We start from the raw sequence: 15,364 nt of genomic DNA, 5'->3' as shown, positions 1-15,364 counted from the left end.
TAATCTCACCCATTGAAGGAGCAAGTCAGTAGCCTTAAGAGCCCACCTCTCCCCACTCCAGGGATGAAAACCACCAGGAATGTAGCAGGTGCTAAGTGAATACTGGTGCCAGACTAAAATACAGTAGAATCCCACGATCAGAGGGAATTCGGTCATTTAAACAAACAGGAAAGGAAAATGGCATTCCTATACCCCAGGAGGCCATCTAAAGGACATGGCCTCCCCCAGAACAGCAGCCTGAAGCTGCCCAACACTCTCCAGCATTCCCAGTGAGAGCACAGGTGTGAATGTTGGAAGTGGGGATGGGGAGGCATGAAGGAACAAAAAACCTCATGTACCCTAAGGAAGGGCCAAGGACAAGCACTCGGGTTTTTTCTTTTAATTATTTATCAAATAAAAAAGAAAAAATAGTGATTGTTTCTCTTCACCCCAACATTTCAGTTGACCCAGGTCCAGTGGGAGAGGTTAGTTGAAAGGTGACTTGACCTCCAGCCTGGAGCAAACTCTTCCCTGCTGCTCCACACCCCCTCAAGCAGAGGGCCAGCGACGACTCCGGGCAGCACTGTGGCTGGCATCTTCTCCCTGGTGCCACAGCAGTCATTCTCGCTCCCGTCTGTCCACTACGCCAGCCTCCCCCATTCATCAAAGGAAGCAGGAAGACGGGGCTTGCAGAGGCTGGACGGGCGGAGAGCAGAACTACCGGCACGCAGCAGCTCTGGCAAAAGGCTTGTCTTCTGCTTCTATTGCACAGCCTGGCTTAGGCCCCTGCCCTGAGCAGCAGCACAAAGCAAAACGCTTCTGAAATTCAAAGAGCCTGTTGTGTGCCAGGCTCAAGAAGGGGAGGTGTATTGTTGTGTGGCTTGTTCTGATTTATATAGATTTAAGTTACGTTTAAGTTATTCCATGATGGGGCAAGGCAAAGATTATGCCTCTTTAGAAAAGCATATGGGATTTGGACACCTAGGGCCCTGCAGTCACCTGGATTTCTTCCTCCAAGTTCAAAAGTCCAAGAATAATCCCTTCTCCAGTCAGATCTTCTGCATAAGCTGGAAGAGGCAGCAGTGACTACCAACCACACGAGCCCCTCCAAATGTCATGATTCTGAGCCACTCAAGTGCCTCTTTTTCCGAATACCTGGAGAACTTGACAAATGATCCCAGAGAAAAATATTTCACACCGTATGTCTCTACATAAAGTGGCAGCTGTCTGATTCTCATTCTCCTCATTACCAGTGAAAGCAGAGTGGGGCGCCCAAGCAGTTTAACTGACCGCACAGACAGCACACATTCCCTAAGAAACAGTGAGGTGGGGAAGAGACCGATTTTCATTTAGCAAAGCTGCAAATCTTTTGCCTCCATTGGCTAGAACAAAGCTGGTGGGTGAAGACAAACCTAACTGAGCCAATGCCAAGAACTGCAGGCTATGAGAGACGACAGGTCAAACACAGAACTGTATAAACTGTGGCACTATAAAGATGAGAGGCAGGTCCATATACACCAGCTGGGAGCAAGCCTTGAGCACGCTTCCAGAAACTGTACTGTCCTGTAGTGTAGCATCCAGATAAATCAAAGCGGTTCTCCCTCCTCCTCTTCCCAACAAATTCTGAGAGTTTCTCATTTAAATAACTATGTACACACATACAAGCCTGGTCTTTCTTTTATATGAAGGTCCTTCACTTGAGGGTCCTACAATGGCTTTAGAGAGTTGGTTCCAATTGCCTTTTTGGAGATTTACTGCTTGGGACCAAACCTGCAAGGAGGAAAAATGATGAACATGACAGAAGGCAGATCTTTAAGATGCAAGCATCCCAGTGTTGAAGGCACTGAGTCTTAATATAAATAAAAAAGGAGCCTTACTGGGCTCTGGTACTCTGGCACACTGAATAACTGGGCTAGGACTCATCGACCCTGTGTGGCTCCTGTCAGCTAGAGGGCCCCATGCCCACCAGCAACCCTGGGCATACAGCTTCATACCTCCCTCTGATAAGGACAGTTTCTCAAGTTCTGCTTCAAGATCAGCGTCCGAGATCCTAGGAATAGGCACACTGTTGGTATAAAACTCATGGGGGCTGTCACGCAGACTCAGGGGTTCTGTGGTGGTATCCTGAAGAAGAATGTCCAATTCCTTCTCTAGTTCCTCGCTGTCAAAATCTGGAAAGACAATATGAGAACATGTAGAGTCCAGAGAAGAAATGTCTTTATGAGTCAAGGACAACAGAACTCAGCTCAGCTTTATAAAAGATGGCCAGGCCTCCTTGCAAGTGAAAAAAAAAAAAAAAATCATGTGACTTGGAAAGCAAGAGGACACCTTCAAGCAAACACTCTTTTCCCACACCTGGAACTAGGTTGTTGAAAGGTACATTTTGCTAACCCCACGGAACTGGCCCTGCTTCCCCTTGGCCTTGAAGAAGCATCTTCCAGCCAGAAGGCCAGTGAGTGAGGAGTGCTGGAGCACAGAGGGGTTACTAGTGCAGACTGTCAAGGAGGAAATGGCAGCTTCTTCCAAACTCCCCCGTGGATAAGCTCCAGAGGGGAGGGGAGGAGACCCCTGCCGGCAGCAGGGAAGGCACATCTGTGACTAAACCTACAGCTCAGGGAAGTGAAGTCCTCTTGGGAAGGCAGAAAGAAAGAGTCACTTTGTCAACTCACCTAAGCCATTGGTTACCCCACCAGCCAGAGTGTGAGAAACTTCATCCTGGGTGTCACACAGCTGTAAGGGAAAAGTACAGGCCTTGAACTCGGAGTGATGACTCTGTGGACCTCAATCTTTGGGTCTCAGTGTTCAGGATTAAAAAGTAATGCCAGCACATCCGAGAATCAAGGAAAGCTTCCTTAAGTTCACAAGGCAAAAAGAGCCCTGTTTAGGAAAAGAGGAAGTGCAACACAGTCCCATCTGTCCTCAGGAACTTCCTCTGGAGAGTCCCTCCCACCCTCCGCCCCTACCTCTTGGATCTGATCCACGAGGCTCTCCGCCTTCTCCACTGTGACATCCTTCATGGAGAGTTTGAGGGCTCCTACCCCGGCTTGATAGGCATTGAAAACCTAAAGAGAAAGCAGTTATCAGTGCAAATGAAGAACACTGGGCAACATACATACAAAAGACAGCTTTAGGATTGTTTTTGTTTGTTTGTGTGTTTGTTTGTTTTTGCTACACATGCTTGAATCACCCCATGTCCATTAGGGCCAAAAGTTCCCAACAGAAGAGGCTAAGGCAACCATAAGAACCCAGGCCTCCTCCAAACAGCAGAGGCACAGTGGAGGAGATGGGAATGGATACAGACAGATGGACAGACAAGGACCAGCTCAGAGGGGCAGAGGCTACCATCTGATCTGTCTGGGAGGCATAGATCCGGTCCAGGATGCCTTGAACAGTGTCCAGCTTGGCATGCAGAGCCTCAATGCGCTTCTCCGTCCGTCGTTTGGCCTTGAGAGACCTCAGTGCCTGGGGGGGCATGAAGGCTTGGTCAGGGTCAACAGGACAGAGGGCCAGAGGAAGAGCCATTCCCACGTGCTAAGGGCATCCAGGCCTCCTTCCTTCTCATTTGTAAAATAAGCTGTGGTGCCTGGGTCACCCGCAGCCTGCTCCCCCGAGCTTCAAGTTCCTCTGTGAGCTCCAGGGGCACCTGTCACTGCCAGCCCAGGGCGCAGGCTCACAGCTTGAGGGAACAGAGAAAACTCACCAGCTGCTTCTTTCCTGCTTGGCACGCTCGGCGGGCCTCTTCTTTACACCTATGAGACAGAAGGACAGACCAGGATGACAATGCCGCAGGCCGGGTCCGAAAAAGTCCCCAAGAGTAGCACGCAGGTAAACTGCCTTCAGATTTGAAGAGTAAATCCATTCCATCCAATGGCAAGGAAATAGTGCCCAACAGCCGACCGCCAAACTCTTGCAAGACGAGCTATAAGCTTGAGAATCCACAAGGATAGAGCATGCCAACAAGGCACCTTAAAAACAGATTCCCATTTTGGGAGCCAGGAGAGTAGAAATCAATTCCTAACACCAGCAATGACTTTGGACACACCCCTTGGGTTTCTCCCATTGTAACATGGAGTGAACAAGTACATCTGAATCCAGTGTCTACATATCTTACTTTTAGGAGGAGTGTTCATGTGCATTTAGCAGGGATGCCTTTTATGGTCAGGCAAGGGGAAGAGCAGGAGTCCCTCAGAGACCTCATGAAGGCAGAGACTTGTCTTGTTCACTACTGTATGCCCAAGTCCCCAAGACAAGGCCTGGCTCAAAAAATACTGGTTAAATAGATACTGGCATGGGAGAGCACATAATATTAACAGCCATAATCTTTGGAGGAAGAATTACAATTCATTTTTTTCTGTGATAGTCTGTGCTTTCCATAACCGCTGTATTAAGCAGTGAATAACTTTGTAATTATTAACAAACAAACAAACACGCATTTCTTTTAAGAGACCACAGACACCTATGCTTTGTCAGCTCTGAGGCCCAGCAGCATGGGGGTCGGGGTGCTCGGCTCAGGGGTAGTTACCTCTCTGCTTCCTGGGATAAGGACTCCACCTTGCGCGACAGCAGCTGTTCACTCTGCATCAGCTGGTACACCCCAACATCTACGTCGTTGACAGGAGAGACCTTGGCATGTGGCCCCCGGGCAAACTTTACAATCTGAGGGACAGCAACAAATTACTGCTGCTCCTACCACAAATGCTGAGACATCCCCAGGCAGGAATACTGGTGGGCATGTCAGTAAATGCTTAACAAGTCATCGGGGAGTCAGCGAATGAACGGCTGAACTCGCATACCTTTTCCCCATTCTGCTCAAGGACCGTGACTCTCTTCTCCTTCTGCAGCTGCAGCAACACCAAGTAGAAGGTCCTTTCGTCAGGACAGGAGCCCACACAGAGGGTGCTCAGCTCCGACAGGGCCACCACAGGGTGGGAGGAGAGAGGGGAGTTCTGATACAGACGGTACACCTCCTCAGCCTTCTCCTGCACGGACAGCAAAACATGCTCACAGGCTCTGACCACCAGCCACAGAGCCAGTGAGCCCTGACCTGCTTCCAAACAATGATCGCGCAGGACAAAAGCAGGGGCGCCAACCCATTTTCCCTAAAGTGCGGCTTTGGAAAAGAAAAAGGATTTGGGCTTTTTACACGTTGGAGGAAAGTTTGGTGAATATGGATGAAATGAGGTACATGATACATTGGGAGCCCACTGTGTGCTTGCACTTCCTTCAGGATGTCATATTTATTTTTGTATTTTTTTGTATTTTTCTGAAGTTGGAAACGGAGAAGCAGTCAGACAGACTCCCGCATGCACCCAACAGGGATCCACCCGGCACGTCCGCCAGAGGGCGATGCTCTGCCCATCTGGGGCGTTGCTCTGTTGCAACCAGGGCCATTCTAGCGCCCGAGGCAGAGGCCATGGAGCCATCCCCAGCACCCGGGGCAAACCTTGCTCCAATGGAGCCTTGGCTGTGGGAGGGGAAGAGAGAGACAGAGAGGAAGGAGAGGGGGAGGGGTAGAGAAGCAGATGGGCGCTTCTCCTGTGTGCCCTGGCTGGGAATCGAACCCGGGACTCCTGCATGCCAGGCCGACACTCTACCACTGAGCCAACCGGCCAGGGCCAGGATGTCATGTTTAGATGTCTCTCTGGCCCCACAGGGAAAGAAGGAGGTGGTGTGGTGTGGTGTGGTGTGGTGTGGTAGCCACGAACAAGAGCAGAGGCCTGGTTTCGGCCCAGCCTGTGTGACTGCAGATCCGCCAGCCTCACTGGTCCCTAGCATCCCGCTCAGACTGAAGACATCTAAATTCTCTTCCAGTCCGGTCTGTCCATTTTTATGCCAGCTGGCAATACTGCAAACAAGAACACTGCTGTTCTCAGAGAGAAGTATGGGACAAACAGTGGGTTGAGTTTTTGTGAGAAGTCTAAGAAATGTTCCCAGAAACAATGCGTCCCCTGCAGACAGGAAATACTTATGAGGAATGCACAGAACACTGAAAATATACGGGCCCTGGCCGGTTGGCTCAGCAGCAGAGCGTTGACCTGGCGTGCGGGGGACCCGGGTTCGATTCCCGGCCAGGGCACATAGGAGAAGCGCCCATTTGCTTCTCCACCCCCCCTCCTTCCTCTCGGTCTCTCTCTTCCCCTCCTGCAGCCAAGGCTCCATTGGAGCAAAGATGGCCCAGGCGCTGGGGATGGCTCCTTGGCCTCTGCCCCAGGCGCTAGAGTGGCTCTGGTCGTGGCAGAGCAACGCCCCGGAGGGGCAGAGCATTGCCTCCTGGTGGGCAGAGCATCACCCCTGGTGGGCGTGCCGGGTGGATCCCGGTCGGGCGCATGCGGGAGTCTGTCTGACTATCTCTCCCCATTTCCAGCTTCAGAAAAATACAAAAAAAAAAAAAAAGAAAATATATGAAAGGAATATCCAGGAATTCCAAGGTAGTTTGGAAACACGTGGCTTTTGAGCAAAATTCTGAAGGGTGAGTGAGTTTCCAGGTGAAGCAGGTGGGACAGGGCATCAAGAACGGCATGGAGTCTGAGTCATAAGGTGTTCACAGCTCCAACGAGAAGGGGAAAGTGCAGAAGCACTTCTATCTTGTACCAAGTGCAGCATCTCCCATGCTGTCCTTCATTCAGATGGTGGGGAGTCACTGAAAGGAAATGACGTGGGTAGGTGGACAGAGATCTAACTGACAACTGGAGAAGGATGGACGGTAGGAGTTAGGCTCTGAAGCAGGGGACCGTTTATGCAAGAGGACATGAGGGACTGAGCAGGGCAATGGTAATAGGGACAGAAAAGGGATGAGTTAAACACTATTTATGAGATAAAGCTAGCAGTCCATGGTAAGTAGGCCTGGAGTGTATTATGACTCCTGGGTTCTGGTTTGAGTGACTGCATGAATGTGATGCTATTAGTTAACAGCAAGACTACAGGATGAAAACCATATTTTAAAGAAAAGACAAAGCATTCCATGTTGGACATGTTGGTTTGGGATGTCTAAGGCACACCCAAGAAGACCCATACAGCAGATACTTAGATATACAATTCTGCAGTTCAAGGAGACACCCACACAGGAGACAGGAGGTAATTAAAATCAACAAGGAAATACATAGAGCAAAGCAATAAGCTGAAGGGAGACCAACATTTACAAGATGAAGGCGCTTACAAATGACACCCAGAAGCCATGGTGCAATGACAACACGGTCAAGGAAACGTAAAATGTTAAGGAGTAGTCAGCAGTGTCAAAAGTAGCAGAATAGGCCTGACCAGGCGGTGGTGCAGTGGATAGAGCGTCGGACTGGGATGCGGAGGTCCCAGGTTCGAGATCCCGAGGTTGCTGGCTTGAGCGCAGGCTCATCTAGTTTGAGCAAAAGCTCACCAGTTTGGACCAAGGGTCGCTGGCTCGAGCAACGGGTTACTCAGTCTGCTGAAGGCCGTGGTCAAGGCACATATGAGAAAGCAATCAATGAACAACTAAGGTGTCGCAATGCGCAACGAAAAACTAATGATTGATGCTTCTCATCTCTCCGTTCCTGTCTGTCTGTCCCTGTCTATCCCTCTTTCTGACTCTCTCTCTGTCTCTGTTAAAATAAATAAATAAATAAATAAAATGAGCATGAGGGTACACAGATTAAAAAAAAAAAAGTGGCAGAATAGTCTAACAAGATATAACCTGAAGTCTTCCTTAGACTTGACTGCCCCGGCAGATAACAACGCTTACTTCCAAAGCTTATCCATTTGGAAGATTTCCTTACCACATATACAAAACAAATACTGAATTATTGGAATTTAAATCAAGAAAATGAAAGTATAAAATAATTTGAGGAAAATACATTTAAAACATGATTACTCTTGCCCTGGCCGGTTGGCTCAGCGGTAGAGCGTCGGCCTGGCGTGCGGGGGACCCGGGTTCAATTTCCAGCCAGGGCACATAAGAGAAGTGCCCATTTGCTTCTCCACCCCCGCCCCCTCCTTCCTCTCTGTCTCTCTCTTCCCCTCCCGCAGCTAAGGCTCCATTGGAGCAAAGATGGCCCGGGCGCTGGGGATGGCTCCTTGGCCTCTGCCCCAGGCGCTAGAGTAGCTCTGGTCGCGCAGAGTGACGCCCCGGAGGGGCAGAGCATCGCCCCCTGGTGGGCAGAGCGTCGCCCCTGGTGGGCGTGCCGGGTGGATCCCGGTCGGGCGCATGCGGGAGTCTGTCTGACTGTCTCTCCCCGTTTCCAGCTTCAGGAAAATACAAAAAAAAAAAAAAAAACATGATTACTCTTTTTTTTTTTGTATATATTTTTCTGAAGCTGGAAACGGGGAGAGACAGTCAGACAGACTCCCACATGCGCCCGACCGGGATCCACCCGGCACGCCCACCAGGGGCGACGCTCTGCCCACCAGGGGGCGATGCTCTGCCCCTCTGGGGCGTCGCTCTGCCACGACCAGAGCCACTCTAGCGCCTGGGGCAGAGGCCAAGGAGCCATCCCCAGCGCCTGGGCCATCTTTGCTCCAATGGAGCCTTGGCTGCGGGAAGAGGAGAGAGAGACAGAGAGGAAGGAGGGGTAGGGGTGGAGAAGCAAATGGGTGCTTCTCCTATGTGCCCTGACCGGGAATCGAACCCGGGTCCCCCGCACGCCAGGCCAACGCTCTACCGCTGAGCCAACTGGCCAGGGCCTAAAACATGATTACTCTTGAAGCAGAGGATACCTTCCTAAACAAGACCAGAAATTCAGTAGCCATAAAGGAAAATTTGAGACATCTGACTACAGAAATAGGAAAACTTTTATATGATAAAAAATATCATAAATAAATGTAAAAAGTAAACAAGAGACTGGGAAACAGTATTTATATCCCTAATTTTATATATAAAGATATGTACATAAATCTACATATCTCTACCTATATATAGATATACACATATAAATATATATAATACATAAAGAACTCCAAGTTAATATAAAAAATAAACAATCCAATATAAATAGGCAATTCACAGAAGGGGACATGTAAATAGCCAGTAGACAGGTGAAAAGATAGTTATATCTTATGATGAAGTATCATTTTTGTTCATCAAATTGGCAAATTTTAAAAGACTGACGTTTTCCAGTGCTGACAAGAATGTGGGGAGACTAGACACTTTAATGTAGTCTTTTTTTTTTTTTTTTTTGAGAGAGGCAGGAAGAGGAAGAGAGAGAGAGAGAGAGAGAGAGAGAGAAACATGGAGCTGCTCCTATATGTGCCCTGACCAGGGGCTGAACCTGCAACCTTGTTGCTCTTAACCAGGGCTTACTTTTATTTTCATGGAATTGATTTCTAGAAATGGTATGTACATTTTACATTTTAACAGAAATTACCAAATTACTTTTCAAAAGTTTTTACTAATTTACACTTTCATCAAGACAACATCAGGCCCTGGCTGTTTGCTCAGTCTGTTAAGAGCTTGTGCTGAAGCAACAAGGTTGCAGGTTCAACCCCGTCAGAGCCTACAGGAGGCAACCAAGGACTGCATGACTGACAGAACAACAAATGAGTGCTTTCCTTCCCCGTTCCCTCTCTCCCTTCCTCTCTCTGTCTCTAAAAATCAATAAAAACTAAGCCCTGGCCGGATAGCTCAGTTGGTTGGAGCATCGTCCCGGGGCACAAAGGCTGCCAGTTCGACCCCCAGTCAGGGCACACACGGGAGCAGCGCCACGTTCCTGTCTCCCTCTCCCTCTGCCTCTCTCAAAAGAAGAAAAGTATAAGTACATAGATGTACAGACAAAGCTGCCAAATAAGTATCTTTCTGCAATAGGGAAGTCAGAATGACTTAAATGTCCACCCACGTGGTAACTGTTGCATAAACTGCGACACAGTTTTAGATTCTAGTGCAGCCACCCAAAAGAATGAAGTCAGTCGTGTAGGGGCCTGGAAAGACATGCATGATATAGTCAAGTGAAAAGAATAAAAAAGCAGGCTGCAGACCAATAAGTAAGACCATTTCTGGAAAAAAATGTCTACATATGTATGTGTGTGCATATTCATTTATTTATTCAACAAATATTTATTAACTCTGTGCCCAGAGTCTCAGGAACTTCTCCCTTCTGGTAGGAGAAACAGATAAAAATAAACAAACAAGTGAATAAAATTTTCAGGGGCCCTGGCTGGGTATAAAGCAACCTCCCTGTGTGCTGAGGTTGCGGGTTCAATTCCCTGTCAGGGCACGCAGGAGAAGCAATCAAAGAGTGCACAGCTAAATGGGACAGTAAGTGGAACAAGTTGGTGCTTCTCTGTCTTCCCTCCCTTCCCCCCCTCTCCCAGCTCTCTCAAATCAATGGAAAAATTAAAAAAAAATTTCAGGAAGTACTGAGTATTTACAAAAAAAAAAAAAAAGGAAAGTAATATAATTGCATGAAACAGGGTCAATAAGAAGGGATATGTCTGCAAACAAAACGCACACACACACACTTGCACACATGTGTGCACACGGAAAAGAAACATAGCCAAAGAGATGGACATGGGATCAACAGAAAGGGAACTTCCATTTCTTTGTATAATTCTTTTAAACACCAAAATCCATGGGCAATTTTTCCTTTTTGTATACTTTTTTCAAATAAGTAATTACAGGCTACTTTTTACATATAGACTTGAAAAATCAATTTACCTTAGAAGTAGGTTTTCTTTGTTTTATAAACTATCCAGATAAGGCTCTTCAGTTTTAAGGAGATGAACAAATCCCCATCTCAGGAGAAAACAGTGAAGTCACTGAGTATTAGAACTGAATAAGTATTAGAACTGAATGAGGGTAAGGGTTACATGTTGTTAAGGATGTAAATTGGGTACGGATTTAACAGCTCCAAGCCCTTAAAGAGTTAGAAGATTTCTTTTTCTACCTAAATAGAATTAGACTACATTGCTGCCAAATATTACTGTTGGTTCTTGGACCACCTATGTAATTCCAGTTCCACCCCCATCTCTGCCTTTGTTCTCAAAAGACTGAGAGTCCAAACCCACACCTGCGGGGTGAACGAGTCTGTCTCCCTTTGCTCCAGGTCAGAGAGGATGGGAGGGAAGACGGCACAGGAACGGGGCTTGGCTCAGAACCATCCAACTCATCCTGTAGCTCCTGTGGGGCTCTGGTAAGCCCCTCATCCTGTAGCTCCTGTGGGGCTCTGGTAAGCCCCGGAGGTCCGGGCACCAGGTGGGAGATAGCCACGTGGGACAGGGTGGAGTGCAGCAGGGGAGAGGGGTGTTCCCCTGAAGAAACTCTGTGCTGCCAGTCACACCCTGGGGGACTGGGAGAGGTGGTAGATTCTGGAGACCACCTTCTCAGTCTGAAGCAGAAAGTATTGGGGGTCAGTTGAGGTGAGGAGAAACCAGAGCTTATCTTGGGGTGGGGGGATGGGGATTCTGAGCTGGCTCTGTGTGGAGCTCTAAGGCTATGCAAGGACCCTGCTGTTAGGTTTGGTCTGAGAGTTTCAATAACTGCCATCTGCAGGATACTTCTGCTGACAGGTGCTCAGTCAACTTTGTTCTCTTTCTCTCAAAGGTTACTATAACCGTGTCCACAGCAGTTTTGGTGAACTGGTGGGGCTGAAGCAGGTGTACACTGGGTCAAAGAGAGTGTGGGAGGTGAGAAGTGGTGACAGAAAAGCTTGGACAAGGAGACAGAAGGAATGAGGCAGGGCCCGGGTCTCACACAAGCCGAATGGGTTTAGAGGCTGAAGGAGGTGAGCAGTGGAAGAGAGAGATGGAATACAGACCAAGAGGCTCACTGATGAGTGGGACGAGCAGGACAGGTAGAGACTCAAAAGCATGTGGAAGAGCCTGACCAGGTGGTGGCGCAGTGGATAGAGCGTCGGACTGGGATGTGGAGGACCCAGGTTTGAGACCCCGAGGTCGCCAGCTTGAGCGTGGGCTCATCTGGTTTGAGCAAGGCTCAACAGCTTGAGCCCAGGTCACTGGCTTGAGCAAGGGGTCACTTGGTCTGCTGTAGCCCCACGGTCAAGGCACATATGAGAAAGCAATCAATGAACTAAGGAAGCAACGAAGAATTGATGCTTCTCATCTCTCTCCCTGTCTGTCTGTCTGTCCCTATCTCTGTCTCTCTCTCTGTCTCTGACACACACACACACACAAAGCATGTGGAAGAGAGGAAGGACATTTCATCCTCTGAGCTCTGGCCAGGAAGAAGGGCTCAGAGAAGGTTAAACTGGGGGTGGAAACTGAAGGCACTGACTCAGGAGACTCTATCTTCTCCATGAAGTGTCTGCAGACAGTGGAGAGGGCAGAGAATGGAAGGAGTAACCCCTTGCTCGAGCCAGCGATCTTGGGTCCAAGCTGGTGAGTTTTGCTCAAACTAGATGAGCCCACACTCAAGCTGGCGACCTCAGGGTCTCGAACCTGGGTCCTCCGCATCCCAGTCTGATGCTCTATCCACTGCGCCACCGCCTGGTCAGGCAAGGCAAAGTATTTTTTAAACATTTAGCTTATCATGAATCCCTACAAATAAAGAAAGTAATCAACTGTATGTTACTGACAATTCCTAGACAAAGTATCACCCTTGAGTTATAGAAGTCCAACTAACAACTAAATAATACTACATATTACAGAATAAGGGAGTCAGGTAAACTCAGTCCCCCTCACATCACTATGTAAAAAGCTATGTTCTTTTTCTAATGATACACACAAAGAACATGGAAGAGTCTATCATCACACAAAACGACACCCAGACCTCTGCCTTTGGAGTAGTACCCACCTTAAGCAGATCCACAGCCACAAGCACCTCCTCGGCAGGAACCTTATTATCCCCTAGCATATTGGAAAGAGTCCACTTGAGGGGCTTCAGCAGGAAGACTCCAACCCCCCAGGAGATCCAACTGCTGTCTACACTGGCCATGAAGTCTGACTCCCGCTGCAGTTCCCCTCGTCTGAAAAGAAAGAAAAAGGCACAAGTAGGCATAATGCAATGTCCCATTCCAGTGCCCACATTGCTTTTAACACAAAAGAGGAATCTCATCATCACCATGATCAATACCATTATTAGGCAGCTACTCAGTGCCAGCTACGATAAGCAGCCACTATTGTTACAATCCAGCTCTAAGCCTCACAACTCTGCAAGATAGATAATGTTATTGGCATTTTAGCTAGTGAGAAAACCCAGGGGCTGAGAAGTGACAGAGAGGCCAAATCTAAACTATAATTTGGCTCTAAAACACACTCTCCACTAAGAATGCAGAGGCACAGGAGACCACAGGCCCTATGATGAGACTTTGACAAATGGAGCTCAAAATGATAAAATGAAAATAACAATAATGGATCACTGTGAAATGCAAGGCATAAGGAAAAACACAAAGAATTTACAGTAAGCGTTTTCTGCTGTTCCCAAGCTGGGGTGGAGAGAAGACATAGCATTTCATGTTACTGGTAGTAGTAGCTACATTTACTGAATGCAAAGGGCTGTACAAGGAATATCTCTTCAACCCTCACAATAAACCTAAGTACAATCATCACCATTTTATAACTGGTCAAACTAAAGACTTAAAGAGGGTAGATAATTTGTCCACAGTGACAGAATTCATTCATGGTCACACAATTCAGCAAGTAGCAGAACTAGGATTTGAGCCCAGACCATTTGGCCTTCAAGGAAAGCTGCCAACTACTACTGCTATGCTGCTTCCCCAGGGAGCATGTGGTCCTCAGACATTCCTCAGGTGCCAGATGCTGTCAAACACCAGGCCCGAGGGTGGCCAGGCTGCTCTCTGATATATACAATGTGAACTGCAAGAGATTTAGAATAGACGACCAGGGTCCAGTCCTGGCATTATCTAACTAGCTGTGTAACCCCAAGTAAGTTGTTTGATCTCTCTGAGGCTCAGTTTCTTCTTCTATCTACTAAGGATAATTCTATTACTTTGTCCACAGGACAGCTGCAGGTGAGGTCAGATGAAATGACGTATACAAAGTATCTGCACACTGGGGTGCGCTACACACCTTTTAAATATCCATGTTACTGCCTCAGTTACCCCCAAAACACTGCACCTGTCGCACAAGTAGCACCTACAGGACCTGCTCAGAGCACCAAGATACTCAGTAAAGTCCTTACCCATCCTTCATGGACTCTGCTTCAAACAGCCTGTGCCAAGGACGAGCCAAGATAGGACAGACACAGTGACCTGTGCTAGGAACAGCTGTCAAGATCCCTACAACTGGCCTCTTCCCAACCACTGCGCTCTTAGCTCTGACCTCCCTTCATTCAATAGATCTTACAGACCTTCTGTTCTGGGGTAATTAAAATTTGGAAGGTCCTACGAAATAACTCCACAACGGGTTTCCGGTCCAAACAAATCACTGTCACCTCTTCCAGGCTAGCTTCTCCTTTTACCGTCTGGATCTCGTCTCATCGGACTATGCCCATACCCGTCTCCATACCCCGTCTCCATCTCCCTCTAAACACCCCTATCCCAGCTTCCCTGTGTTCCTCCTCCTTCCCTCACTGTACAGACAGCTCCGAGCCGGAGCCCGGGCTAGGCGCAGTGTGTGTCGGAGAACCTGCCGGACCCCCGCCCTCAGGCAGCCGCCCCCACCCAGGCCCGGGCCCGCCCTCACCGCAGCAGGTCCTGCAGCACCGTGGCCAGCCCCAGCGGGACGCTGCCCTTGCGCTGAAAGGCCTCCTGCAAGTCCCGCAGACGCAGGCGCACCGCCCCCTGGCGGCGGCTGTGGCTCAGCACCAACGGCGCCCAGAAGCCCATCTTGCTGTCCCAGTCGGTGCTGTTCACCTCGCGACTCCTTTTGAAGGCAGAGAACAGGAAGGACATGCGCTCCTCATCCTCCTCCCACTCTGGCGGCAGCAGCCCCGCCAGGACTCCCGCGGCCGGGGCTTCGGCCTCCCGCTCCGAGGACAACATCGAAACCCCAGCCCCGCCAAGGCTCCGAACACAAGCCTGGCCCTGACTCCCTTCCGCCCTAGTTCCTTCCCGGCTTCCGTTCTTTGACCACCGCCTCCTCTGTCATTAGGTCACCACCGCCCCCAGTGTGAAATAAGTCTCGTACGTCGTCAAAGCGCATGCGCGGTCCTGCCTCCCTGCACGAAGCAGCTGAATAATAACCGCGTTTTTCGAGAGTACTAGAGCGCCTGCGCTGACCCCTCCTCTCTCCGTCTTTGTGAGGAAAGGAAGACTTTGCGCGTGCGTGGCGGGTAGGTGTGCATAGCGCCCCCTCAGGAGTCATAGTGTGTCGCAGTATTAATAGAGGCAAATGATAATACTGTACCTCTAAGTCTAATCTGTAGTTTCAGGTAGTGGGCCTGCAGTCCCGCCAAGGGGCGCCAGAGACGCTAGGACGGTTACTGCTTCTCCATGCACAGTACTTACTTTAGGTGTTTAAACTTCGAGCATAGCTTGCTTCTACCATAACGTTGCCGGTAAGTGGGTCG

The 15,364-nt window shown here is 49.0% G+C and overlaps 1 protein-coding gene across 2 annotated transcripts; it reads right to left on the bottom strand.

Annotated features, from left to right (window-relative positions):
• Positions 1–364: 364 nt before the first annotated feature.
• CHMP7 (charged multivesicular body protein 7) lies at positions 365–14,926 on the bottom strand. 2 transcript variants are annotated; one of them, XM_066351691.1, is made up of 10 exons: positions 14,539–14,926; positions 12,689–12,860; positions 4,773–4,958; positions 4,502–4,635; positions 3,680–3,728; positions 3,322–3,441; positions 2,943–3,041; positions 2,649–2,709; positions 1,974–2,150; positions 365–1,749 (listed from the first exon to the last, which is right to left on the bottom strand). In XM_066351691.1, the coding sequence occupies exons 1-10, from the start codon at positions 14,835–14,837 to the stop codon at positions 1,697–1,699; spliced, it is 1,350 nt and encodes a 449-aa protein (XP_066207788.1). In that variant the 5' UTR covers positions 14,838–14,926; the 3' UTR covers positions 365–1,696. The 2 variants fall into 2 exon arrangements, with proteins under 2 accessions (XP_066207788.1, XP_066207797.1); XM_066351700.1 differs by having other exon boundaries at positions 14,709–14,894.
• Positions 14,927–15,364: the final 438 nt, after the last annotated feature.

This window comes from Saccopteryx leptura, chromosome 1 (assembly GCF_036850995.1).
Source record: "Saccopteryx leptura isolate mSacLep1 chromosome 1, mSacLep1_pri_phased_curated, whole genome shotgun sequence".
NCBI lineage: Eukaryota > Metazoa > Chordata > Mammalia > Chiroptera > Emballonuridae > Saccopteryx > Saccopteryx leptura.
Note: the sequence above shows the minus strand (reverse complement) of the source record. Positions and strands in the feature narration are given on the sequence as shown.

What these genes read in the sequence shown, in the direction of transcription:
- CHMP7 (XM_066351691.1), bottom strand. Translation starts at nt 14,837, where the DNA reads ATGTTGTCCTCGGAGCGGGAGGCCGAAGCCCCGGCCGCGGGAGTCCTG. An exon ending in TTATCCCAGGAAGCAGAGAG is followed by an intron (nt 3,729 to 4,501) that starts GTAACTACCCCT and finishes TCTGTCTCATAG; the next exon opens with GTGTAAAGAAGAGGCCCGCC. An exon ending in TGGGGTAACCAATGGCTTAG is followed by an intron (nt 2,151 to 2,648) that starts GTGAGTTGACAA and finishes TTGTCTTTCCAG; the next exon opens with ATTTTGACAGCGAGGAACTA.